The sequence below is a fragment of the Pseudopodoces humilis genome, chromosome 9, assembly GCF_049639895.1.
Source record: "Pseudopodoces humilis isolate 2021_Gansu_Grassland_sample_001 chromosome 9, ASM4963989v1, whole genome shotgun sequence".
NCBI classification, from domain to species: Eukaryota; Metazoa; Chordata; class Aves; order Passeriformes; family Paridae; genus Pseudopodoces; species Pseudopodoces humilis.
In genome coordinates this window covers 31,440,323-31,467,848 of record NC_142208.1, presented here as the reverse complement: position 1 = coordinate 31,467,848, position 27,526 = coordinate 31,440,323, and the positions used below count along the sequence as shown (strand labels likewise).

At 38.5% G+C, this 27,526-nt stretch overlaps 1 protein-coding gene across 4 annotated transcripts in view; it reads right to left on the bottom strand.

The window, feature by feature from the left end:
• Positions 1-26,387, bottom strand: part of WDR11 (WD repeat domain 11) — a 34,646-nt gene extending 8,259 nt beyond the window's left edge. Inside the window, exons 1-20 of one of the 4 annotated variants that reach the window (XM_014250464.2) lie at positions 26,247-26,387; positions 25,128-25,239; positions 21,634-21,787; positions 20,597-20,770; positions 19,336-19,522; positions 18,695-18,860; positions 18,326-18,440; positions 17,197-17,392; positions 16,056-16,159; positions 15,391-15,567; positions 13,965-14,049; positions 9,157-9,263; positions 7,048-7,123; positions 5,498-5,606; positions 5,083-5,207; positions 4,520-4,667; positions 4,084-4,190; positions 3,511-3,625; positions 2,155-2,326; positions 494-602 (exon numbers count right to left, since the gene is read on the bottom strand). In XM_014250464.2, the coding sequence (XP_014105939.2) occupies positions 494-602; positions 2,155-2,326; positions 3,511-3,625; positions 4,084-4,190; positions 4,520-4,667; positions 5,083-5,207; positions 5,498-5,606; positions 7,048-7,123; positions 9,157-9,263; positions 13,965-14,049; positions 15,391-15,567; positions 16,056-16,159; positions 17,197-17,392; positions 18,326-18,440; positions 18,695-18,860; positions 19,336-19,522; positions 20,597-20,770; positions 21,634-21,787; positions 25,128-25,239; positions 26,247-26,332 (2,624 nt within the window). In that variant the 5' untranslated portion in view covers positions 26,333-26,387. The remainder of the gene's footprint in view (positions 1-493; positions 603-2,154; positions 2,327-3,510; positions 3,626-4,083; positions 4,191-4,519; positions 4,668-5,082; positions 5,208-5,497; positions 5,607-7,047; positions 7,124-9,156; positions 9,264-13,964; positions 14,050-15,390; positions 15,568-16,055; positions 16,160-17,196; positions 17,393-18,325; positions 18,441-18,694; positions 18,861-19,335; positions 19,523-20,596; positions 20,771-21,633; positions 21,788-25,127; positions 25,240-26,246) is intronic. The other 3 variants (XM_005520804.3, XM_088059840.1, XM_014250465.2) reach the window with 3 other exon arrangements.
• Between the last annotated feature and the right edge of the window lie 1,139 nt (positions 26,388-27,526).

Here is a 27,526-nt window from a genome sequence, read left to right as displayed (position 1 = left end):
TAACCTTAAAACTAATAAAAATGGCAATGCCTAGAGCATTATAATGTGACAGTGAGCCAATCCAGGACACAGAAATGTGCCCCTATGATGATGTGAATGTGGCTCTCCAAGAGTACAGCCAGATCAACCAGAATATCAGAGTATCACCTGCAGTTACACTTTAGGAACAACTCTGACTGCTGCATTAACTCCTAGAACAAAGAGAACACAATTTTTCTCAGAAGTAATATAATGACATAAAAATATTACCCATACTTAAAGCAGACTGCAGTTTTTAATAGCCAAGTGCTACTGAAAGCCAGAAGAAATACCTGACCTTAGAGCCTTATCAATTTATTACTTTTAGTAATAAATAGTGAATTATTATTTTTTTACTGTCCCCAAGACTGAGGAAACTTATACATCCAACAGTTATTTGCACAGAAAGGCTAATAAAAGATGTAGGCTTTAAAAAATATTAATATGTTATATATAGATCTATATTTCTTCTTACATGTCCATAATATCTAGAGAATATTTCTCATCCCATGGTTGATGCAGCAGGAATGCTTTTAAAGCTAATGAAGCCCTTGGAACAAGCAGGTAGGGACACCAGACAGGTTCTGAAACAAAAGGAAAAGATTCATTGTCCAGAGGGTCATGTGCAATAATGCTGTGTTCACTGATCAGAAAATGTACCTCCAGGAAATGTATAACAGAAAATGTACCACAGAAAATGCACCAGCAGAACATGTCCAACCAGAAAATGTTCATCAGAAAAGGTCTCAGCTGGTTTGCAAGCACCAGGAAAATCATAAATAAAAGTCTTCTCACACACCCAGCACAGGCTGCTAGTCATAAAAACTTTTCACTACACTCAAGCAAAAACATTTCATAGAAGGCACAGGGTTATCAACCATGCTCAAATGAGAATTTCAGGACATTCCATAGTGAATTTAGCCATAGACTCCTGGAATGCATTCTACTGGTTTTAGCAGAGCTGTGTGCACTGATTATTGCTACTACAAGGGCATGGTGCAAAGTTTAGTTTGGCTTTGTCCCCGTAATTCCTACAGTACAATGCAAGGACTAAACCTTGGAAAGGATGGTGGGAAGTTTAATAAGATAAAAATTGTACATGAAGGGCTGTCACATAAATGTGAAAGTCAGTAAGTCTGTACTCAGTACAAGGTGTGGCTGACAGGCAGTAAATGCTACCCAGTAAGGTAGTGAGGAGTAAAACAAGTACCAAAAACAGCTCCATGATTAAATATTCACAATTCCCTGTTCCTCTTGTGCACTGAGTGATGTAGGACTGTTGTAAATGTGATTTGGTAATTAAAACATTACCACAGAGCAGAGGCAGAAGGACAGCTCAATCACAGGCAGCTGGCACAGCCTCATTTCAGTGTGCTTGGCTTTACAACATTCATTTTTATAACTTAATATTGCAGAACATTTGATAACAAAACTGGCTGTGATAAATTACATGTTTCCTCAAATAAATCTATACCACAGCTCCTCACATCATAGTTTATTACATATATCTTAGAATCTACTGGGTTTTAAGGAAATGACTTAAGGAATTGTATGAGCAGGACTGACTCAAAAGGCAACAAGAAGAGTTATTTGGAACATCACTAATAAAAAATACAAAGAAAATATAGCTTAGTTAACTAGCTAAACATTTGCATTCCCTTCTTAAACATATGGCTAAAAAGGCAAGTAACACTAATATTGCTGTTTTAAAGGTCAGTTTGAAAAGCAATGTATCAGCCTACAGACACCTGAAAAAAAATCAGGAAATACATTTTCACACATCAACAATTGTTTCTAAATCACGTAATGAGTATCCAATGGTGCAGGTAAATGATGTGCCAATGCTTTGTAAGTCAATTTGCTAAATATCTGCACAAAAAGCTCTTATTTTGCTAATTTATACTTCAATTAATATATTAAAAAGTATTTATTATTTAGGAGATTAAACTTGTATTAAAAAAACCATACATATGCCCTAAGCATAAAAAAATTACCTGTATCTATGAAAATCAGTGAAAAGGCACCAAAATCTCCACATGTGACAATTCCCTGTTCTAACAGAAGTGCTGAGCTCCACTTTCCAAAGGGGAGTGCAGAAGTCTCAAGCAGTGGGTAGCAGAAAAGACATGAGCATACCTATTAAATCCTGTTCATCCATCCTGAAGCACGAGGGTTTCATGGATAAGTCCAGCACTCGGATGCATCCATCATCTGATGCCAGCACCACTTTGTCTGACGTGCACCAGTCCACATCCAAGATCCGGAAATTCACATTTCTCCCGCTTCTTAAACTGCTCACCATTTGTACCTGGTAAAGTTCAGTAATTTTTTATTTTTAGCAGCCTCTCCATCACCCCGTGTGAGGCTGTGTCACACACCCAGGAGGCACAGCACAAAATTCACGATGAAAGGTGAAGTTAGCCATAAATCATTTCAATAATGGTCTTTTCTGGAGAGTGGGAATTTAGAAACCATGGAGAGATCACATGGTTGCCCTGGAACAATACTATTTCCCAATTTAGAGCTGAGAAAAAAATCCTTTTGAGCACAGTGTACAGCTGCCTTCTTGTTATCTTTTTTAACAGGACAGGATTAGATGTATAATAGAACTGAGACTATAAAATATTATTACAGATATTCCAAAAGACTTTGGACTGAAAATGTGAATTTAATTTTAAATGCTTTCACGTAGGAAACTCCTTTATCCTAGAAAAAGAAGAGGGAACAGCTACAGGAGGAGTATCCTGTGGCATCAAAACTATTCAAATGTGCTTCAAGGAGAGACTCATTGGGTAATATCCTACTCAGCTTATGTAATTCACAGTAGTTGTTCCTATCTGCTGCCCATTCTTATCATCAGTGGAGTTTCATATTTCACTAATTAAGAGTCTGAATTTGGAACTGGTGCTCTTTACAAAGTGAACAGGAAAAAAATTAAAATTCCCGTTTCATACCCTGATACCCTGAACTTATTCCAGCAGTTAAAACAGTACAATTATATTTCCTTCCCCATGGTCCTATAATCCCCTGAAAGACCTACAAAGCAAAACCCAAAAGGTTTGTGACCATAACTACAGAGTTTCTGAGTACGAAGAGAAGCTAGACAATGTTAATGAACAACGTTTTCTGGTTTATTTAATTAAATCTATTGACCATACACAAAGAAACCTGCAGTGAAAGCAATCTCTTGTCCATGGATTAAAGTCTCACGATGGTGACTCCCCCTTAGATTTTCAAGGTCTGCCTCAAAACCATTACAAAGAGGATCTCAGATAGTGTCAGCTTTAACAGTAGAAGACACTTCTCATTGATGGCAGCTCAAAAATGCTTTATAGGGAATAAAAGTCTTCTGAGAAAAGCCATATGACTTTATCATACAGCTGCCAGCAAGAAATCCTGACTCAGTAAAACTTAATCCCTGACTCATCCTGATTTTCAGAGGTGAGGTGTGGGCTTTGAAGAGAAGTGCCTATTAAACCCACAGCCACTTACCTCTTTTGAATCCCAGATTTCTGCCCCATCGTTGTACATTGCAAGAAGTTTCTGATTTCCTTTCCCTGGGGCAAACCGTATTTTTTTCACCCAGCTCCGGTGTGTCGGAATCCCCCTAAGAAAAGACAAGATTAGGATCTATCATTCTATACCCAATATTGCAGGAAATTGAATCCTGTCCAGCAACTTTGCAGATCCTGGTACTGCACAGACTGAGGAGAACAATCTCTCTATATGCAGACACAAATGGCTGTCCAGATTGTCAATTTAGTAAACAAAAATTATTAAATGCTTGAAATAAATACTACAATATTTAATTGCAGAACCCATTGCAGATTTAATGTGAGAAAATTATATCCAGCTGGTTTTAAAACCATGATTAAATGTTAATTCTTCTGAAAACACAAGAGATTAAATGTAGGGAACTGTGACACAGTAGACATTTTCTAAACTTTTATTCCAAAAAACGTGTATCTTTCCCTACAGTGAAGAACAAAAATGAAGAAGGATGGAAACATTCCACATTCTAATACTCATCATCTCATGTTTGACAGAGTTAATTTGCATTCATACCTGGATACTCTAGCTTTCAAATCCCAGAAGTTTAAATTTCCATCAACATCTCCAAGAACCAGGATATCCCCTTTCCAGGCAATACAAGTAATGCTACCCATACTTCCCTGAAAGTATTTAAGAAGCAGAAAAATATCTTGGGATTAATAAATAGACTCAAACACATGAATAAATATTTCAACATTGGTATTCATTAAAAAAAAATATTATACAACTTGGTAGACCAAATTCTACTCAGTTAAAACAGGAGAAGTTACATATAAGACTGTGAAAACAGAATTGCTATCAGGTTTTAAGTTGGAATTCAGATTTCAGATTTCAAAGTACTACATTACTGACCTTTTGATGCTACAAAGCTTATCCCAAATTTTCCTCTGGCAATCAAAGCTGAGCAAAAACAATAAAGCATCAATGATAAAGAAAAACTGGAACTCACATCTGGAGGAATTCTTGCACTGTCTTTTACTGAGTTTCCCTCTACTGTGAGATGATAAACCTGCCCATCAGCACCTGTAAACACAAAGTGCTCTCTGGCAGAGATGTTCTGGCTCAGCTCTGATTTACTTTCAGCTTCCTGCAACAAGCTTTAAAAAGAACATAATGAGACACAATTATTTGTTTCTTGAAATCAGAATTGCAAAACAAATTCAACCTAATAATGCACAGAAACAGGGAAAAAAATAAAAAAAAAGCATATATCCTTCTAACCATTTTATTGAACAGTTAACTATTTATTACTTCTACTCTTCTGGAAATGTCCAAGGGCAAGTAACAGCTTCACTAAAAGAACCAGGTAACCAATGGACTGCCACAGACATCCCTGAGAGAAACAGATGTATCAAAGTCCCACATATAAAAACTAAAGGGAGGCCCATAAAGTTGTTTTGCTTGCTATGTGCTCAAGAATCTGTTCTAAAATATTATTCTCATTAGAAAAAGGGCACATGGTGGAAAAACAACACCTGCTGTAGCACAGGATTCCACCAGGAGCAGGGATACCTGATCACAGAGGATTCCACACTGCTGACTTCAGTGTCTGATGCCACTGTCTGCCGGGCCATGGCCTCCCTGGCTGCCAACTGCTTCTTCCTCAGGCTTTTTAGGTTATGGGAAGGTGACCACTCCTGTGGAAAATGGCCCAGGAAAAATGGAAAAGACAAAGGTTTATTCCCTGAATTTACTGGGGCTTTATAATGATTCCCAAGGAGATTGCTTTCTGTAGTACCTCCGTCCATCACCCAAGGCACAGAGCAGATTTCTGCACCATAACCTCCTTTTTTCCTGCCTCCATTTGGTTAAAGCATTTCTCTGTATATGCTACAGCTACAGTAACACTTGCTGCAAAATTGCTCAGAGATTTTATACTATTTCAATGTATTACATTTATTCAAAGGTAACAGAATTTACTCCTTACCAAAGCAGTGGCTGTAGGGAAGTTTTTAGACATTTCCCTGAGCAGAGTGCAAGTTCTGACATCCCAGATCTCCAGTGGTTTATCTTTAAATACCACAGCTAGATACTGCCTGAAACAAATGAGAATTTACTTCAGCAAGAGTCCTTTGAGCATTTTACTTCACACATGTTGTTCACACCAGCACTCTGGAGGCCCTCAAGAGTTAGCAGAGCAAATTAAATCCCCTCTGAAGCTTGTGATTCCCTTGAGTTACTGAGGAGCAAAAGAATGTCTGAAAAAGAGTTCTTTTCAAAGCTAACAGAATGAGAAATTTCTGACAGGTGGTTCTGCACAATTACTGTGGAGGAGACAAGGGGAATAATTCAGAGAGAGCAGCAGCAACTCTGATCTCACCATGTTCAGCCTGAGTTGATGGCACAAAACACCAGAAAAACACACAAGACTGCAGGCTGGACAGAGTTTTTTCCCTCCTGCAGATGCATGCCACTTCCTAACCCAGGGATAAATGAGCATAAAATCATCTCACACTAAACCACTTGTCATTCATGTCTTCAGATGGCTCATCTGTGGAGCTGGGTGAGTGTAAACACCTTTAATCTTCCGCTTTTCACATTTAACTTGAAAATAGAGAGGCCGTGCAGCAGTTTGTCCTCTAAAGCATTCATCTCTCTGCAAGTGAGCCTCCTTTCTTGTCTCACTCAACACTCTCCAGCCTCTTCATCTCAGCCCATGGCTGTTCTTAATTTTTAATGCATTATTAAGAATATTATGTGGCTGAACTCTTCCAAATTCTCTGGAATTCCTACATGCAAAAATATTCCTGTGCAAGCTAGAGGACATTAATTTTTTCCTCCACTGTAAAGAAGAAGCTTTGAAGATTTAGAGAAAATACCCAATCAAATTCAAGACTACTTTAATTTCATTTGTAAAAGAAAGTGGTTTCCCAGAGTACTACAATTATTTTTGATACAATGAAGATCAGAGCCTCCTTTCACAGGCTTCAGCTCAAAAGAATGAGAACTGGAAAGGAAACAACTTGGTCATTTATCAGCTGACTTTCCAAACAACTATATCTCACATCTGGTTTTCCAGCAGAAAATTATTATAAAGGTGTGAAATACTTACAAAAGCTAAATAAATATGAATAATCATCCAATCTGTAATGCCAAACTTCCTAGTTTTAAGTAAGGCCTAAGTTATGGAAAAGACAATTAACTCATAACAGAATCAAAGTTGAAAAAAAAGTTCAGCACTTTTTTTCTCCTTAATATTATCAAAAAGTCTGTTCAGTAAAAACAACTCCTGTCAGAAATAAAATATTAATTATTGATTTTGCAATGTGGTTGGATCCTGAAGTGACGAAGTCAACCACAGAAACATTCACAGCTTTCGCACTTGGAATTAATATTTGGAAGCATTTTCCTCTTGATGCTGCTGAATATTTTTCTATATACTCTGAAGTGCTTTTTTTCTTGGAATGTCTATGATGTTATGAGGATTTTCATGCAGTACAGTGAAATTTATAAACTTCCCAAGGCTGATGCACTCACTTCAAATGAGACACCTTTATCATTTCGATGGCTGGCTCGTCATTGCCTCGCTCCCCACGGAATGCAATGCTCCTGCCTGGAGCACAAAACAGGGGGAGAACAGAAACAGTCAATAAACTAAAGAGAAATAGAGAAATAGCTTATAAAAAGAACCAGTTTACAAACCAAACCAGCACATCTCCAAATCACCAGTCATCTCTAATGTTACTCTTGTCATTGTCAAAGTTTTACTGCATTTCATTTTACTGCATTTCAGAGTTTATCATTATAATTTCAAAGTTTACATTAAATATATTATAAACTCTACTGTCAAATCTAACTCCTGACTCACTTCCAGAGCACAACTCAAATGGATGCATCAGGATTACATAAATATAGAGAGTTCCAAGTGTTATTATTTTCCACTCAAAACCAATGAGAGATTCTCTCCATTCTCCAAAGAGGAAATTTATTAATAGATTTCAAGTTTGATAAGAGAAATCAGAACCATTCTCTCTTCCTTTCCAGCTAAAATAGTAAATCTTAAGAGTTTATAATCTCATCCCCAGCAAAATTTTCATCCAGCTGTAGGAAGTGTTGCAGAATTACAGGTGTTAGAGCTATCACTAAAATAAATAATGACCTACAAACAGCATCTTCTATGCAAGTTCATTCTCCTTAGCTTTCAAGGAAAATTCAAGCTATAAACTTTAACTCCTCTTGTAGCTCACTGCTAAATTACTTAAGCCAGCTACATGAATAAATCCAGTTATCAAGAATATGAGTTAGAGCTCTCCTGTCAGAGGCTGCTGGAATTCTTTCTCCTCTATTTTCAACATCTTAGCGATTTTCTTTCATATTTTTGTTCAGAAACATACATCTGAATTTTGTCAAAGTAAATCTGAATCAGCAGAGTTTGCCTATGCCTAAAATAGAAAGCTGGGCTCCAAACTTCCCTCCAAAGAGGGAAGAAGCAAAAATCAAACAGTTAAATTGCTACAGCTTTCTTGAAAGCTTTCAAAGAGGAAATGTACCATTTTTAAGCAAACCAAATGCTAAGGTCTCAGGTATTCATATTTACTCGAAACTTGGTTGCCTGCAGAAATTCTGAATCTTTTATGACTTCTGTCTATAAATGTTCTACACTGATTCAAAAGCTGAGTGAAAAGTCAGATTCCCATTTTACATGAGATTAATTTCTCAATCTTTTCTGTTTTGGTTTTAAACAGATGAACAAAAAACATTATATGAAAAAACTTTACAATAATATTATGCTACAAGAATAGCTTCTCTATGCAGCACCTTGGAAATACAACAACTGAGATTTTTCCATAAGCTTAAAAAAACTGGGGAAAAAAAATCACTTTATATAAAGAACTAGCCATGTGCTGCAAGATTTAGGCTCTTCAATGAGAACTTAAGTGGCTCCAGCTTTTCATATTTAAAAATAATTTAAAATTATTGAAGTGCTTCCTGTTCTGTGCTGTCTAATCTCCCCAGTTCTACCTCTTTGTATTGTGCAAATATTGAGTTCATTACAAATATATTTATAATCCATTATGAGGCCAAATTAGTTGAAAAAACACATGTAACCTGTTAACTTTGCTATCAATAGTATCTTTTAATAGTTATTTACTTTTTAACCTTTCCAATTCTTTATAAAAGTATCAGATTTTATTGTTTAAAATCCCTTTTGCACTCATTCACACTCAAATCCTGACCATGTGCCTGACCTGTTGCTGAAACAAGCCACAACAAATGGTTCAACACCATTTCAGGGGCACACGAAACAGTGGGTGCAGACTATGACAAAACACATTTGGAAATCTGGAAGTATGTGCAGTTTGTGAACAAAATTCACCACTAATACCCTGTGTGGCTACTTCCAAACCCTCTGCTATATTTATTATTCTTTTAATAAGGCCAAGATGTTTTTGCAAAGGTTGGTTCAAGTCTGTCTGCAGAGCACCAGACAAAACACATCTTTGTGGCTTCACAAAGAAGAGCAGAAACAGTTAAAGCTCCTCTATTATTTTATTTTGTCATGACAACAGAAGAAAATAAATCAGAACTTGTCACTCCCCAGCAAATCTATCAGCTCCTGGAGCAGACTTCTCAGGAAACACAAACCTGTTGGAAGGTCCACCAGCTGCAGCTCATTCCTGACCAGCCCCAGATTGTTGGGTGTTGATGTGGCAAAGGAAATGAACCCACTCAAGCTTATCCACTCAATTCCCCTGTGATCAGAAGGAAATACATGGAGCATATCAGCCAAAATACTTGAATTGCTAGAAGTATTTTTTTTAATGTATATTCTTAAAAAACCCAGCACAGATATAACTTTCTGCACTTTATGAGAACATAATATTTAAGCATAACAAGAAGCTACACATTAACAACTACGGTGTGAATATAAAGTTACTGAATTAAATTTAAGAGCAGCTTTCTTTTCAGACTGCATTAGCTCTACTTTGGTTAAAATAAAAAATTCAGGTAGAAACACTGCTAACTTTTGCAGAAAGCCCTCACAGATACTCAGCACTAGCGTGAACTAAAAGCCCTGCTCTGATCAAATCAGTGGTTACTATCAAACAACTCCGATTTCCCAGCACACAGGAAATACTCATGTGGGAGGCAGAGTGGGTAGACTTAATTCTGTCAGTCCAGAGAGAGGAGAAGTAAAGATGATATAAAAAGAGAGGCCCTGAAGAGATTTCACAAAAGAACCAAAAACCTGGTCTTTTTTTTGTTTGTTTTTGATCTTTTAGATCACACCAAAGCAGCTCCCAAGCAAATCACGTTGCAGTGCTGCAAGGATGTAAAGTTCCAGTGCTCAGAACATATTGGCAGCACAGATGGATTCTCAGCCAATTCCTGAAATACACCACAGGGCAAAAGGGGCAGAAAGTGGCACTGGGTGGGCCTGATCCTAAACAAGACCCTTCTCCAGCCCCATTTCCCACACACACTTGGTGCCTGCAAAAACTGCTTTATCTGCAAAATAAATCAGGGAGCTCTTCTAATGAAAAGTGAGCTCTAATACACACGTGCTCAACTTCATTTTAACACAGATAAAAGGATTTAAGGTTTCTTCAAAGCCTTCAAACACAGATTACTTAAGAACTGTTCCCAGGACAAGTATTCTGTTACATCAACTATGTGCTTTGCAAGAATATATGTGCAGTTTGAGAAAGATAAATAACAGTATTTATGATTTACTGTCAGTAAATCCAACTAACACTGCATTAAGCAGAAGTTTCCTAAATACAATGTACATGGGTGAAACCAAAAAGCACTCCCATAATATTTTGCACCTACAATTTACAGCTGTATTTATATTATTTTAGTTCAAGCTTTAAAAACATGGGAAGCTTTATTCCTAAGTCCACAAAAAATTTAAAAATTTATGGTCCAGTCTTTTTCCCAGCAGGACCTATGGAAGTTCAACCATTAATTTCAATCAAAATGAGAAGTATTCAATTATTAATTGAAACATTTCAGGCATGATTGAGTAGAAATCTAAAACTGCAGTAATGGGTGACATTGCAAGTCTCCAAAGGGTCATAAACCCAGGGAGCTTTCTGAAATGGAAGAAATATGAATTCTGACACCTTTCCATTTCTGTTACTCAGCTATGGTTTTTGGAAAATGTCCACTCCTAATGCATTGTTATTGCTGGTAGTTATTCACCATTCTCCTGTAAAGACCTGAAGCATTTTCCACATTTTTACACTTCCTTCATCAGCTCAGATTTACCAGGGCACTTCTCTGCTGCTGCCTGGCCATTTGTCAATACCAATAAAAATCTACACAAACCCAAGACACTCAAAATCAAAAGTAAACCTTAGCTCAGCTAACTGCTTGCACCTGAAACAACATCATTTTTGTCACTGTCATACACAGAAATTGAGAATTTGAAGACAGTGGTTCAAATTCCCTAATTCAAGTTCCCTACTGAAATAGCAAAAATTTCCTTATAAAAATCATCTTTGCCTACCAGAATTAAGAGTTACATTCAGCTGCCAACCACTTCTCAGACTGAATCCACTCTTCTAAAATGTAACATTTAGAGATTCTATACATTCAACTTGTCTCAGGTACTTCAGGAGTGACACTCAGTTGTTCTGATTAATGTTTCCAATGCAAACAAATCACAAAGTGCACTGAAGTGGATAAAAACACAAATTACATTTCTGCTTGAGAATAGATTGTTGTGTCTTTATGACATGGCAGCTGCTACTTAAATTTAAGGATTGTGAAAAAAAAAGAAAGGCAAAATGGGAAATTAAACCATATGTGCTCCCAAAGTGGTGGCAGATATTTTTCACTCTGATTTCTCTATTCAAGGAAAGTTTTTTTAAAGAGGTGATGAATGTTTGCAAGGCAGTTTCCCAAAGTGCAGTCAGCTGAAATTCAAATGCTAAAACAGCTTCAATTCAACTGCTAAAATTTGGATGTAATGTAGTAATTTTCAAGTCGTGCCTGCAGGCCATAGACATTCTTGTTACAGTCAGTGAGATTTTAATTTTCAAAATAAAAGCTGTTGTAGCCTTGAACTTGCCGAGCTTCAGTGAAAAAGAATGAGCAGCACTGCTCCAGTCACAGCTATTTCCCTACCAGAATAAGCAAAAGCTGCACTGAGAACTGCAAATGTGTCTCTGAACTGAAAGCTGCACTGCAGGCATTTTATTTGCACGTATCAAATATATTTTTCTCTGCACTGAAGATGTTTTGTTTTCTCCTGTACTGCCTACTGTCCACAGCTATCAGACTTGGTTATTTCATGGTTCTTCCAGTTTCTGTTAGTAATAAGAATGATTTGCATTTCTCTGTCCTGAAGGAATCCTGACCTCCTGCTCCCAGTTTCTACCAAGCCAAAATCCCAAAATTCTTGATTTTCCCCCCTCCCTTGCACTCCTGGCTGTGGCCTGACTTTCCCTCTTTGTGTGCTTTAAGCATTTCTGCTGCTTCTTGCCTCAATCTCCTTATAAAAATGAAATTAAACTCAACAGCAAAGTATTTACTTCTATAATTCTAAACAAATAGTGAAAGCTAAATAATAGCCATAAATAAAATAAATATGCAATGTTACCCACAAGTATGGATTATCTTAAAAGGAAGGACAGAAAAGTGATTCTTCCTCCTTCTAGTCCCAATGGAATTTCAAAGTTTAAATAAAAAACTAAGCAAACACAAAAATCAGCACATGACTACATATGTAGAACACTTTGATTTCAATAAAAACAAAAATCATAATTGCTAACAACTATAATAACACCCAAACAACTCAGTGCCCATTAATTTAGAACATTTAATTTGTAAAGGAAAATTGCCTTATTTTTATTACGTTCTCTTCTAAATACAGAGCACTGAGAACTCTGCTGGCCTTGAGTTATAATTTCAGGGTACTCTCAATTACTACTAAAATAATGATGGTCCCTGAAGGTGCTCTTCAAGATAAAATGGAAACAGAGGCATTATTCAATGTGTCCAATATTTTAGAGGTAAAAATTCCCAATGGAAGAAAAACTTTTGCACTCCAGGAAAATCAATTAAAAAAAGAAAAGAATCTCCATGTATTAAACTAAATTGCTTGAAGCATTCCCTTGAACTTGTAAAAATTATGTAGAAAGTCACTCAGACAATTGAGGAATCTATAACAAATATTTAAAAGACTTACCCTGATAACAGCTTATGGCTAAATAGAATTCACAAACATTTTATATGAATTCTAAAAAGACTTGTTGAGGACATTTGCTAAAAAGACAACATATTAAAGTTTCTCAAAAGCTGCAAACCCTTTACAAAATTGAAAAACCCAAACTAACAATACTTCTAGTAATGCACAAAGCTTTTTTTCAAAACTGTGTTTATTTCTTCCTCCCCCTCCGTCTTAACTTTTTTTTTCACATGTGAAATGCGAATAGGGCTTTTCATTTTGAGTTCTGTAATTGCTGTAATATAAAAGGACTCTCCTCTTGTGCTGCATAAGGGAAAGTCAAATGAAAATAATTTCATGTGTAGTCAATGGTATGAAATCAAGAGATTGAAATGATTTAGAAAAGAAAGGGGAATTCTACTCTTACAGTGCCAAGTAATCACACCACAAACTTGAAGTTATTTCATTTTGTTGGTAGATTCCAAGCAGGTTTCCATGATGAACTCTCAGAGCTGCCTATTCTCAGTAACCTGTACATAATTTTTTGCAGAATGCACAGTAAAATGCAGACCTTAACCAGATGAAGGCTTTATGACACAATTTTGATGCAAATATTTACTAATATTAGTACTAGAAATAAGTATTTTTTTTCATGCTTAAATCTACCTGGCAATATGTAACCAGCAAGCACCACCTTGAATATCTGTGCCATCAGTTATTCAGAAAGTTCTGCCATTGTGTACACACAAACACACATCACAAAACCTTTAAAACTTACTCTGCTCCTTCTTAGGATGGATAAATACCTATTCCTATATTCAGTCTTTAAAAAATTATCTTTACTTCTCTTAGAACTAGAACTCTCAACAGCAATTTCAGCCCCAAGGGGATAAAGTAAATAAACCCTGACATATCAACCAGCACTATCTCAAAGGACTCAATCCCAATAGATACAAAATAAATAAAGTTCCTTGTCCTAAAAAGACTTCTTTGTCCTGCAGTGCCCTGAAGAGACTGGAAGTAGTTCATATGCATCCCAGATCAGCAGGCACAGATGCAATTCCAGTATTTCCTTAAATGTAATTTTCATTACAGTTTTGTCAGGGTGTTACAGCTCTTACACAGCAAAGGCAGTGTCAGGGTAAAGCACTCAACAGGCAATTTTCCTGATTCCATTAACAGCAAGGCAAGACACCCACACTGCTGGGTAACACAACTCAGGTGTCTCAACATTTGTTTCCTAGAAGGATTATAGCAGGAATTTAAATGAAAATCTTACTTGACTTCACAGGAATGGATGCTTAACTCTTTGTGGAGGAGTCCACTTGTAAGGTGAAACACCAGGACAGAGCCATTGCTTGTACCTATAAAAAATGATTAAAAAAATACAGGCACACGTTTTTATTCTTCCATGCTTTAGTGAAAATGCAGGATTTACAGGTATTTCTCTCTCTCTCATTTTTAGATACCTGTAACTATTATATTTTACAATTTTACAAAAACTATGTTAATTTCTAGAACTTAAATCCCAAATACTAAACCCTCTGCAGCCACTGATATCTACTTGGATCAAGACACCTTCCCAAACCTTTTTGAAGAGGCTGTAGAAAATCTGATTATTCTTCTCACATTTCTACAACACACCCACCCAGCTGAAGAAGAAAAGAATGTTTCTTTTTGCTTTGATTACTGGAGATGAGTAAATGCCTCAAGGAAATGTTTTAACTGTTATCCCAAATAATGCCAGGGGAGAATCTTGGGTAGGTTTTATGGAATCATTAAAGCAATTCTGCTTTCTCATCCTGAAATAATGAGTTCTTTCAAATTAGAAGCCAGTAACTTAGTAGCTTTGAGCTTCAATTACATCAAAAACCTTCTGAAACACTGAAACTTACAATTTTCCATTAGACACTTCTTTATATTCATATCAAGCCTATGAAATACAACAGGGGATACCTAAAGAGCCATTCAGGTATGTTAAGTTTAAAAAGATCTTGCTGTAAATGCACGTCACACTTAGTTATTTTCTAATCTTAATATTTCACCTTTTTTAACAGTTGTAGCTCATGGAAAACCACAAGTTACATTTTAGCAGCACCACATCATGTTGTGATGGACTGCCCCTGGTTTACAGCACAACTCTGAAAGAGGATGCCAGAAAAATCAGCTTTCAATAGGGAAAATTCTGAGTTAATACATCAGGTGCTGGCAACTATTCTAATAGCTAGATGTAATAGCTAGATGAGTTTAACTACATTTGTGGTAAGACAGAGTAGATTCATCCAGAAAAAGTAATTTTGCAAGTGTAATTTTAGGAATTCATGTCAGAGCAAAAATGAAGTCTCTGTAAAGTCCATTTACTTGTTCTAGGAATGCAGGGCTGCAGAAGTCCCTATTTCCCAGAATTCAGAATTAAGTGAGAGCAACATGTAAAATGCTGAGTGTATCAGCAAACCAACATCACAGAAAATAACAGGATAAATAAAAACTTGCTATGAAATTGCATTTTTCAGGCAGCATTGCTTAAACCCAAGGCAGGCAAAAAGAACCCAAAGACTCACAGAACCAAACCAATACAAGGGTCACTATAAATTACATTGGCTCAACAGACAGATTTATTTTTTCTCTGTACTATTAACTATATTTGTATTTAATACAGGATCTGTTCTTTCCAGAGCAATGAATAAGCTGCTCAAGGCACTCACCAACAGCAAGGATGGGCTCATACTGTTTGATGTTTTTGGTTGTGAGGGGCGGGCACATGCGGATGGCGAACGGGGGCAGAGGCAGCCCTGACAGAAGTCCTGTCAGCAGGAATTTGAGATGCACTTCCTGCAGAAATGAATTCCTTAACTCTTCTCCAGAGCTTGCACCTTGCCCTGCTTAAAAATTAAAGTTCTTGTTAGTATGAAACTTTAATTGGAGATGTTATAGAAGGTTTTCAGACAGAAATTTCTATAATGAAGAATTACAAACAATGCATAAGACACATTTCTTCCTCTTGAGCTTTGCATGATTAAACTTTCCTGAAGACTGGTTGCTGGTTTCACAAAGAGAAATGTGAAATTATGTGTCAGATAAATTGGCTTCTAAGATTAGTAACAAAAAATCAAAAAGTGTTTTATCCAAATTCCATTTTAAAATACTTCTTTTCCTCAAATAAAATGAATTTGGAACATTGGTGGTCAAGATAAAATCCTCAAGAGGATTCAGTTGATAATTTCTTTAGCAAACAGGAAATCTTCTATTTCAGAGTTACTATTAGAAATAATTCTAACAAATATTTTAAGTTCTCAAGTCAGGTAATATGTACAATGATTCAAAGCCACAAGAAATTAATAGCTGTGGTATCAATGAAAGAAATTCTTACCAATCATGTTGTCTAATGAGAGGTCTGGAAGTTTATTTTGGAATGTTCCTACAGGGATTCCACAGAAGGAGACTGGGGAATACAGAGGTGATGCACTGGAGCTGCTGCAGAAGAAATGAAAACAAGTTCCCCATGCAGGGACAATCTCCACCCCCAAGGGACTCAAACTGCCCCTGCAGCCGTGTCCTGCTGGGCTGGGGCGCCTCTGTGTCATCAGCAAAGAGCACAGACCCACCTGGCTCTTATAATATTTCATTTTTCCTGACAAAGATCAGTGCTTTAGAAATAATTTTTAAGAAAAGAAGAAGTAAAAAACAAGAACATTTGGATTCTAAACAGCTTTCCTGGATATGCAGCACAAAGAATCCATCTAGCACTCTAAGAATAAAAACACTAAATTTCTGACGAGCAACAAGAGGATCTATGCTGAAAATCTGGTACTACTGACATGTGAAAGAATTCTATTTCTTTTATGGCAGTAAGTTATTTATTTTATTCCATAATGCTTTAAAGGGTTATTGCAGCAGAACAGCCTTTGTACATTGACTGTTCAAAGCACTGTATCACTTCACACAGTATTTGGAGAGACTGCTCCAAATCTAAAATTCTAAAAGCTGTGTGTATAAAAACATTGTTTATACCACCGTATTCCAGTCACCTGCTGTGCAGCTGGAATAGTGCCAAATACACACAAATCCAGAAGAAAGCCATTCCCCTACTAAAAGTGTAGTTCTTTAGAGACTCATTTTGGCCCTTACACCAAAAGGCTGTGACAGTAATTGAGGGATCCATTCCTAAGGAAAATGAGATGATCTGAAGAAAGCCAAAGAGAGAAAAACAATCCCCCAAAATAAAGAGAATAGTAATTCTATCTTTTGTTTTCTTAGTCAAGACAGTCAGGATGGAACTTCCTTTAAAAAAAAAAAAAAAGAGTAAATACAGTTCCTGCACTTCCCCAAAGAAAGGGAACTGATCTATCTGGATGGCACAGTTTGTTCCTCCTCCTTCACTCACACACATGTACTGCAAATGAAACACTTCCAGACACAGAAGGATCACTGTTGCCTTTAAAATACAATGAAATACCGAATACCACTTGGAAAAAAAAAGAAACTTTGGTAAGAGAAGTAAATCCCATTACCTGTTCCGCACATTTCTGCCTGAGATGCTGGATTTTAATTCCCAGATCATCACCCTGCCATCACTGACTATGAGAGCTGCAGCATTCTCATTCACTGGGCAGCACACCATGCTGAAGGGTCGAACTGTTTTGGTCACCCTGATGGCATCACACTGACTTCTTAAATCATAAACCAGCTCCTGAACTGGCTCTGGATCTGTACAGAGAACAAACAGAGTGAAAAACATGGGATGTGAGCAACAGAGGGAAATGTGAAGCATGACTGAGCACTTTGATAGAAATCCATGTGCTTCCTGTGCAACAATTAGGAAAAGCAATCAAAAACAACACTCTCTTGATCTTGCTGTACACAACAAAGATCAGGAAAGTTCTCCAAAATGTAACTTTGTCTTTGTAATATATTATTCCATATGAATCTTGCAAAACCTAAAACAGAAACTGTTTCATAGCTGGGCAGAACCTTCATCTGCTCTCCACAATCCAAAATTCCAGGTTTATTGGTAAACTTGGAAGCCACTAATGTAGCTCACTAGAAATTAGCCAACTGCCCAAAGCAAAATGAACAAACAAAACTCACAGTCCCTTTTTTCCAGTCTCCACCATTAGATTTAAAAGACCATTCCTAATAATATTTCATGAAACAAAGTTTTAATAATTCAGATTTGAAACTAAATTTAAGCCCATATCTCAGGTCTAAAATCAATTTTTCCAATTGACCAAGTTACTTCCAAAATCTTGTGTTTGCCTAAAAAACGTTTTTTCTTCTTAAAGATAAAAAGAACACACTAATATTTTATTTAAAACATTATTGTATGTTGTAGTGACTTTTAAGCCACTTACTAATTTAAGTATTATTTAGCAATAAAAGGATATTCAGGGAATTAATATAACCTATTTCACACTTACTATTAGGGAATTAAAAAACTTTTCAGTTTTGGATTTGTTTTGTGAATTTGTTTTGGGAAAACACAGCATAAATTTAAATTTAAATCCAACATATAAGGGACAAAACACTAGAAGGGCACTAGATTCACCATCTTTTATGAGGCATGATGGTCATTACTGGTGTTAAACTATTAATTAAAATGCATCAACGTTAATTTCTGGACATTTCTGATGTAAAACTCACCTGGCTCCTCATTTGGAGTTGCAGTGATGCTGCAGTTGGATCTGCGAACCCTTAACGTGATACAACCATTTTCGTGTAGGCAAAATAACCCATCCCTCTGAAAACAAGGGATTACCTGGGCAAAGAGATGGCTGTTAGATTGCACATTCAAAATCTTACCCCTTTGAAAAGGACACTTGCAAGGGAGCCTACAATCCCTGATGTTTAAGCAAATCATTAAAAATGTTACCATTAAGGCAACACTTCCATGGATTTCTTCAGCTACAGGATTTGTGACCAAGGAAGTCAATTAATTGGAAAAAATAATTGAAAGGTTTTGATTGAATTGTTTGCTGTTACAATGATCAAACACAATCAAATCTTCCTCACCTGTATGAAAGGCACTCCTGTCCTTTCAATGGCAATCACACCAACTGTCTGATTCACTTCCAAGTCAAGAATCAGAATTTCCCTGGGATACAGTAAGAGCATGTAGTTTCTTTTGGAAGGCAAATATGACAACTGAAGACAGTCGTTGAGTGTTACAGATTCAGCACTGTAAAATCAGACATGAACTTTTATCAGGTTGTGTCAATGAAGAGATCAAGTTCAAAATAAAATTAACAGTTTCATTTTTCCTGCAACTGCATTTTTTCAAGTAACCTCTATTTTGATCACAAGGCAACTGCAGATTTCCATTTACCTGTCAGAGCAGTGCAAAGCATCACTGACTTCCAAAAACACATTCTGTTGACTTTTGTCTAAATAAGATTATAGAGCAATTTTAAAAATTGTACTTCATTCAAATGGAATAAGTGTAACTCTTGCACATCTCAAATCCAAAGCAATTCACTTAGGAACAGCGCTGACTGCCCTGACATTTACTGGCATTCATGGGAAATTACCCTCAGTCACACTGTTTACTTCAATTCTTATACTATTGTGTGTATTACCTTACAGGCTTTAACTTAAGTACATTGATAAAATCAGGTATAAAAAGCATTATCTGAGAAGAAAGATTTGTAACTTACCTTGGTTTTTCATTACTGATTAGGATTTTTACTTTATCAAGGGCCTTTTTGGCCCCTGTAGCAGCAGCCAGTTTGTTGTGAGAAGGACTGGAATGGGGACTGGAGATGTAAACTTTCTTCCCTGAGCTGGCAGGAGCTTTGGAAGGGGAGAAGTCAGAGATGAACACTATTCCTTCACTGGTGAGCACTGGACCAAGAAAGAAAAATAGCACAGTTCAGTCTGCAATTTGATTGTGGCATTCCATTTTAATGACATTTTGGTGAGGAGAAATGTTAATAACTTTGGTAATACTGTATCAGATAGAAAACTCATAATTCTAGACTGCCAGCACTTTCTAACTGAAAGAGCAGCAGATGGTCCATTAAAACCAATTAATATCCAAAAAACTCAACTTTTCAAAATTAGGTTTATATTAAAAGCTACTGTATTACAGGCAGAAGCTGAGTTATTCTCTCTCACCGTTTTTCTTTAAGATTCACAATGCAAATTGAAGACAGAATACATACTGACTGTATCACCATTTTTTGTACTCATGCAGAGCATTGCCCAAATAATCATTAATTCACATTATTTATGTTGCAGCACAAAGCTCAGCTGTACAGCTGCAGTGTTTATAGAAGGCTGAATGATATGGCAGGTAAAAAAATGCCCAAACTACAAAGACTGGCAACTGTACTTTCTCATTACAGATCAGGAGTGATGAAGCTAAATTCAAGAATAAAATGGTGACTCTTCTATTTCTCTCAGTTTCTTTCTGCTAAAATTAATAAATCCGCACTACATCCTCCTTGACATCTGAATCACTTCTGGTACTGATCTCACACTGAGTCCTCTGAAATCTTTTCTGTTGGAAATAATTTTTATTCTTGGTCTACTCATCTCAATGGCTTCTCCCTCAGCACTCATCCCTTTATAGCCTTTTATATTTCACAGGGCTCTCTATCCTTGGCTTTCTCCAGCTCCCTCTACACACTTCACAATTCCTGTTGTGAAGTCTCAGGTATTTATTTTCAGATCTTTAAATCTCTAACTTCTCCACTCATACCTGCTTTCCCCTCCCCACCCAACAGCAACTTGTGAAACAAGATTCCATACTGGCCAAAGGCTCCCTGTCTTTGCTTTCTGACTTCTTATTGGCATTTCTGACATTATTCTCTCCAGTCCTTTACTTTCAATTTCAACATTTACATTCCAGTTTAACAATTTTCCTGGTCACACATATCCAGGCCCCTCTGGATTTTAGTTTACATATAAACTTACGAGCTAGATGTGAGGGATCAAAGGGGTCAAATGAAAAAGACAGGATATTTTCAGCATAACTTTTCTTCCAAAGTTTGGTGCCTGTGTCTGCATTCCACAGTACAATGTAATTTGGTGGGTGAACTGCAAGCAGTAAATCTCTGGAAGCATCTTGATTCCACAGCCACTGCATGTCTGTCAAAAGAAATGGGGAACAAAATTAATATTTGGGATGGTATCAGTTTGGGCCTGGACAAAAATGTCTTCTCCACTCTAATCTTCACTCTTCTCCACTAAATCTTTTAATCAGTTCTAAGCTGAAGGGTAAAATGAGACTGAGTATAATACTGAGTATAAAACCCTTTCAGAGCTGGTAAGAGCTTTTCCTGGTTTCACAGAAAATAAAAGATCTTCAAATGGCATGGTAAGGACTTCTTTAAACCTTCAGTGAATTGGTGTCAGGAGTAAACAAAACCCAATTTATAATGCACACGCAAACAAAAAGTAGTAAAACTAAAACCAACTGTAGTCAATTGACAAATTTTCAGTGGCCCAGTATCATTTAAAATGTTGCATTTTCTTTAATGGGATTTATAAAACAGAGTAATAACAAAAATGAAACAACCTAATTTCATAAGAGGACTTTTATGTAATAGATTTTAAAAGCCCACCAGGTATAACATAAGCATCATCACAAGTTTTTAAAATCACTGAAATGCCCCAAAAAAACCCAACTCCAGCTGAGGAGCAGGAAGATGTTCTTGACATAGTAAACGTTATGATGTCAATCAATAACATTCATAAAAATAGATTCTACCTTTCTGTCACAAGATCTTGGAAAACATCACCATAATGAATTAAATCTCACAGCATTCCTCTGGGGGACAGTAAATCTTACATTTACTCATAAAACAAACAAGCAAACATACAGAGGGCTGGTAATCCCAGCAGGAAAATTCCCTGTCAGAACTGAGCACAGTTTATAAAAGGCAGGTGATGGATTTGTACACAATGCTCCATAAAATAACTCCCATATAAACACCAGGCACTGTCATTACCTTGGATGGGCTTTGAATGCTCCTGTATTTCACAGCGAGCTGTTCCTGTTGCCACATCCCACACAATGATTTTCCCTGTGGCATCAGCAGAAGCCAAACGTAAGGAATATGGAGAGCCAATATTGTGGTGGTAATTTTCCTTAGCCCATTTAACCTGAAAATACACATGGGAATCAGTTAAAGGAGACAAATATATGGTACAGACACCATAGCTCATATTTTTCAGATAATGAACTCAGTAAAGAAGCATGGTAATAGTTAATGCCAAGAGCACCCATAACATACCTTTAAGCCACCATCACTTATATAAATTTAAGGTAGGTCAGCACTGTGCTGCATGACTGCATGGCTGATATCCTCAAATTACATAAATCAACAACCCTTGCTCCTGAAGGTAACTACAACAATGTACACTATGTATATAGAGAATTTACTCAAATATTTAGAGGAAACCAAATGGCAATGTTTAAGGTTCTGTGGGCACCCACAAACCTAAACTTACTGACTTCCAATCAAATGAAAGCTGAGTTATCGTTCCATTTTTATACACATCCTAAAACATGTAATTTTCATAATCTGACAAATATATTGTGGTATAGGTGAGGAAGTAAGATTAGTCTGTAATTTATGTGTTGTCTCATAACAAAACAGAAACAAGTTACTGTTGACATTTGCTACCTTTTTGGTTATTTTCAGCACATTACTACCTCTGATTTCCAGACACCACTTTGCAGTTTGGGATTTCAAGCTGCACAGGCTTGCAAATTGGCAATACTTATGAGAAATCTGTGTCTTGAGATCTGAAAACACTCTGTCTACAACTCCCAGATTACAAGGGGATGGATAACACTGACTTCTTATCTATCCCACATGGAGCTGTTTTTTGCTATCTGCTTTTAAGGTGAACTTCTGCCCAAGGAGAGACTGCAGACACCGGCAGAATGAAGAAACATTATTGCTAAGATAATGGGAAGTCACCTGCTACAAAAATTCCATCCTGTGTGCTGTCACTGCCTGTCACAGAAAGGGTGAGGCAAACACAGGACTTTCTGCAGGTACTGAAAATGTGACATTTGAAAACTGAGACAAGACTATCATTAGTCACCACTTTCTTTTCACCATGATCCAGATTTACAGCAGCATTCAGAGCCCTGCTGACACCTCTGTGCTGCCCCTCTCAGAGGTGTGAGCAGGATGTGCTTCACAAACCAGCCGAATAAATTAAACAAATGTAACACAGGCACAGCACACAATCTCTAGCTCTAGCTATAAACTCAAAGCATGTTTCTATCAGAATCACAAAGAATTCTTGAGAGACTCTACCTAAAATTTCATTTTTGCAATTCCTGCTTCCCTGCTGTTCCAAGAAAGAACTGCCCCTGAGGATATCTGCAGGTCGCTGTTTAACTGTAACTGCAAAAACATACAAAGCTATTTATTTCTCAGTTAAATGTATAATACCCCAAAGCAAATTCCAAGTCTGGAAAACATCCTTTCTCAAGGGAGGAGATGTCACCAAGTTCAGAACAACAAAAAAAGGAGATCTTTACATGATCAGCTGTACTCAGAGCCCATGTGGTGCTCCCACACCATGAGCCTCTTTCCTCTCTGCAGTCACACTGATCCAACAAGTCCCCACACAGGACCTGACATTCAGCTAAGAGAAATTATTTTCTAGCAGTATTACTCACTGTCTACTTGACTTCAAAATACAGCAGCATCAGTCAGAAACAGGAACCAGAGGTGACTTTTTTAATTTTCACAATCCATACCACCTCATTTATAAAGCCTCCTTTTCACTGTTTATTAATGCATCAAAAAGAATACAAATGTCATGTCAATCCTCTCATTTTTGTGACGGATCAAAAAGCTTCTCTTGTAATTAGATTTTCTTCTGAAGAAGCACGATTTCAATAATCTTTGTAAAGGTAAAATCAGATATAATCCACTCCACACAAAGTCATCAGTCCCCCACAGAGACCTTTTGGACAGATGGACAACTAACATGGATCCATTTTCAGGGAAGCTTTTACCTATTCCAGACACAGCTGCAACTGCAGCCAAAGGAGAGGATGTTTTTTAAAGGAAAATAGCAAAATAGACTGCAAAAGCATTATGAAACAATTGCTTTCTTCTTTGTTTTCTTCATAACAGATGTGGTGTGTTTTGGAATTTTTCTGAACTGACACAAGCACACATTTTTTGGGGAGATCCCCAGTGGCCTGAGTTTGCTGGTGTGAGCCTCTACTCCAAGGAGTTTAAGTCAGACTTACACAGCCACTCCAGCTTATTTATGCTCTTAGCATTTACAAACTGTTTAAAAAAACTGATCTAGGAATTGAAGAAAATTTCTTAGAGATGTAAAGGTATCTGCAATGACCATGGCCTCAGAATAATTTCTCATATAATGCCTATTTCTTAATGTACAAGGGATTTTTTTTTATTCTTCCACCTCATAAATTAGCCATTTTCTTCCAGTCTGCTTTTGTGCACAAAGCTTCAGGTAGTGGCTTTGAAAAAATTACCTTATAAATTATTGGGCTTTAGCACTTGGTTTCCTGTTGAAATTATGTAACTTCTCAAAACTAGTGAATGTATCCAAAACACACTAAAATGCCATCACTGCATGGATCAAAATGGCTACAATTTTTACCTAAGCTAAGTGAAAATGTTAAAGCAGAAGGCACATTGAACCTTTTTCTTCTACTACAAAAAAATCCCACCAAAACCTCACTACCCAAGACCCTATTATTCTCCATAAATTATTGATTGCCTTCTACTAAATACAGCACTTGTGCCAAGGGCCATGAAACACATCTGCCAGCCAAACAATCCTCTGAACCCTAAGTGAATCTGTCATTGCCCACGATCAAAGAAATGATAAATCAAAGAAATACATCCTGTTCTACCATCTACCCAAAGCCAAACTCTGCAATTTCAAATCAAGGACTTCCAAAGAAAGTACAGGTACCCTACACTTAAACTAAAATTTTAGCCATAAATGCTCCATTTTGTCTGCAATTGTTCCTTTTCTAAGTAAGAAAAGAAGAAAAAGGTTAAAAGTAACTTTCTAGACAAATGGTGCACTTCCACAACAGGGAGAAAAGGCAGCAGCAAAGAGATCCATTTGGTATTATGTAACATCCATTTGGTATCCTCTTCTGTTAACAGCCTTCCTAGAAACATATCTATGTTCTGTAACGCTAACAAATGTTTCCAGATATTCTTTTATATTCTATATTTTTTAGCAAGATACACACCATCAACCCTAACACAAACTTCAGCATGCATGATGTGACTTAACTGCAAAAGATCACATAAAATACATGTATTTTACATCAGATTTCATGTGAAAATCACATGATACATCACGCCAAGCTGTTTACAGTGATTTAGATGATATTTCAGATATCACGTCAGATATTTACAGTGATTTAGAAGGATAACATAAACCCCAGAACCAAGTAATATACAATAAACCAGGTACATCTCACCTTCACAACACTGGCTTTATGTCTTTCCAAAACCTGCAAGGTCTGAGCAGAGTTGGCATCCACTACAAGCACGAGGGAATGGCATCCATAGGCAATCAAACCTTGCCAGCCCCTGGAAAAGCACAGAACATCATCAAGAAGTACATCAGAACAAAAGCTCTTCACATCAGGAATGAGAGGGTTTTTTGGTAAGTTGAATGCATGCTACTAGACACCGTATTTGATGTTTATCAGATGGTAAATACTATTTAGTAACCTAAAACCATTATAAAATAATATTGCACTGTCTGCTGGAACCCTAAGCCACCACAAAGCATCTCTTTGTGTCCCTCTCAGAATCTTCTGTAAGTTTAAAACATCAGACAGGAATTCATTAAGAGTGTTCCCAAATTTTAGATTTAAGAACACAGGTAAGAAATATATTTCAAATGATACAATTAATTGCTTATCTTTTTGTTTATTTACTTATTTATTTACAGACAAAAAAGGAGCATGTAAACAATTATTACAGTAATAGTGAAGATCTGCTGAGGACTGTCTGACTTCAGGAGAAGTTAAATACAGAATCATAGAATAGTTTAGGATGGAAGGGACCTTAAGGATTATCCCGTTCCATCCTCTGCCTTGGGCAATGACATCTTCCATTATCCCAAGCAGCTCCAAGCCCCGTCCAACCTGGCCTTGGGCACTTCCAAGGATCCAGGGGCAGCCACAGCTCCTCTGTGAACCTGTGCCAGGGCCTCTCCACCCCCACAGGGAACGATTGCTTCCTGATATCTAATCTCAACCTACTCTGCTTCAGTGGCACCCACATGTCACTGCCGGGAGGGGCCGGGCCTCGCTCGTCCGTGGGCACGGCTTTGTCCGTGCCCAGCGCCGGCCAGAGGCAACAGCCCCCGGGCTCCCCGCCCGCGCTGCGCCGGCCTCTCCAGGGGACGGATCCATCGCTATCCCAGCCCCGACCCCCGGCGCTGCTCGGGGGCTCTAAGGACACCCGCTCGCAAGGGGAGGCAGGGCCGGGGCAGAGCCAAGCCCGACCCGTGGCCGCGGCCAAGGAGCCACGGGGGGGGACCCGGGACCCCCGCCCGCCCGCGGCCCGGCCCTCACCCCGGCCCTCACCAATCCGCCGCGCCCCGGTTGGGCGCGCTCAGGGCGCCCGTCAGGGTCCGCGCCGGCAGCTTGATGTTGACGGTGAAGCGCTGCATGGCGAGGCCGGGGGGAGCCCGGAGCGGAGCCCAGCGGGGCCGCCCCCGCCCCGGCCGCCGGTGCCGTGCCCGCGGCCCTGCCGGCGCCGCCCCGCAGGAAGCGCCGCCCCGGCGCCGCCGCCGCTCCCCGCTCCGCCGGGGCCCCGCGGCCCGGGAACGGCGGTTCCGCCGCCCTGCTCTGCCCCGGCCCCGGCCCGGCTGTGCTGGGTCAGGGGCACACGCGGATCTCAGAAGGGTTCGGCTTGGCAGGGACCTCTGGGGATCATCCGCGGCAGGTGGCGCAGGATCGCGTCCAGGTGGGGTTGGGATGTCTCCAGAAACACTCCACGCCCGCCCTGTTCAGCTGTTCCAGCGCTCTTCCACTTTCAGTCTTCACTTTCAAGTTCTCCTTCATGCTGAGGTGGAACTTCTTGTATCTCAGTTTGTGGCCGTTGCTCCTTATCCTGTCGCTACCAGTGAAGAGCCTGGGGCCGTCCTCTGACACCCCTTAGAGATATTTATATGCGTTAGTGGGATCCACTCTCAGTCTCTCCTCATCAGAGAGATGCTCCAGACCCCTCGTATCTCTGTGGCCCTGCCGGACTGTCCCAGCAGCATTGTGGCTTGCACCGAGGAACCCAGGGTTTGACAGAGGAGGGACCCCCAGAGCTGCCCCCATGGCCAGGGACACGGTGCTGCTCTTGGCTGCTCATCCCTGGCTGGGACGGGGAAGGAGCCGCGGGATGCCAGAGACTCCAGCTCCAGGGACTTGTGCTGCTTGTCGGGCTGCAACCTGGGACAGCTGTCTGGGAAAAGGGCCCCCTGTCCCATCTCTAGGATGCTGCAGGACATTTTTCACTGTAGTGTCACCGCTTCAGTGACAAAACACAGTGGCAGGCCTCAACAGCAGCAGCATCAGCAGCACACTTTGCACCACAAGGCACCAACCCATCCTCCAACTGTCCCCAGGTTGTCACTCACTACCAGGCAAAGCCACCTGGGATGACACATCCCTGTGCAGGAGCACTGAGGTTGCTCGATAATGTCAAAGGTCTTTTCCAGCCTGTGTGATTCTGTGAAGCTTCTAAAACAATTTTCTGTGCCCAGGCATTAATAAGATAACAAGAATTATGTACTTGCAAGCTCATTATTTAACGTACATGAGCTGTTGTTGAGGTGTTCGTTTTTCTTTGAAATAATAATGGTTTGTTTGTT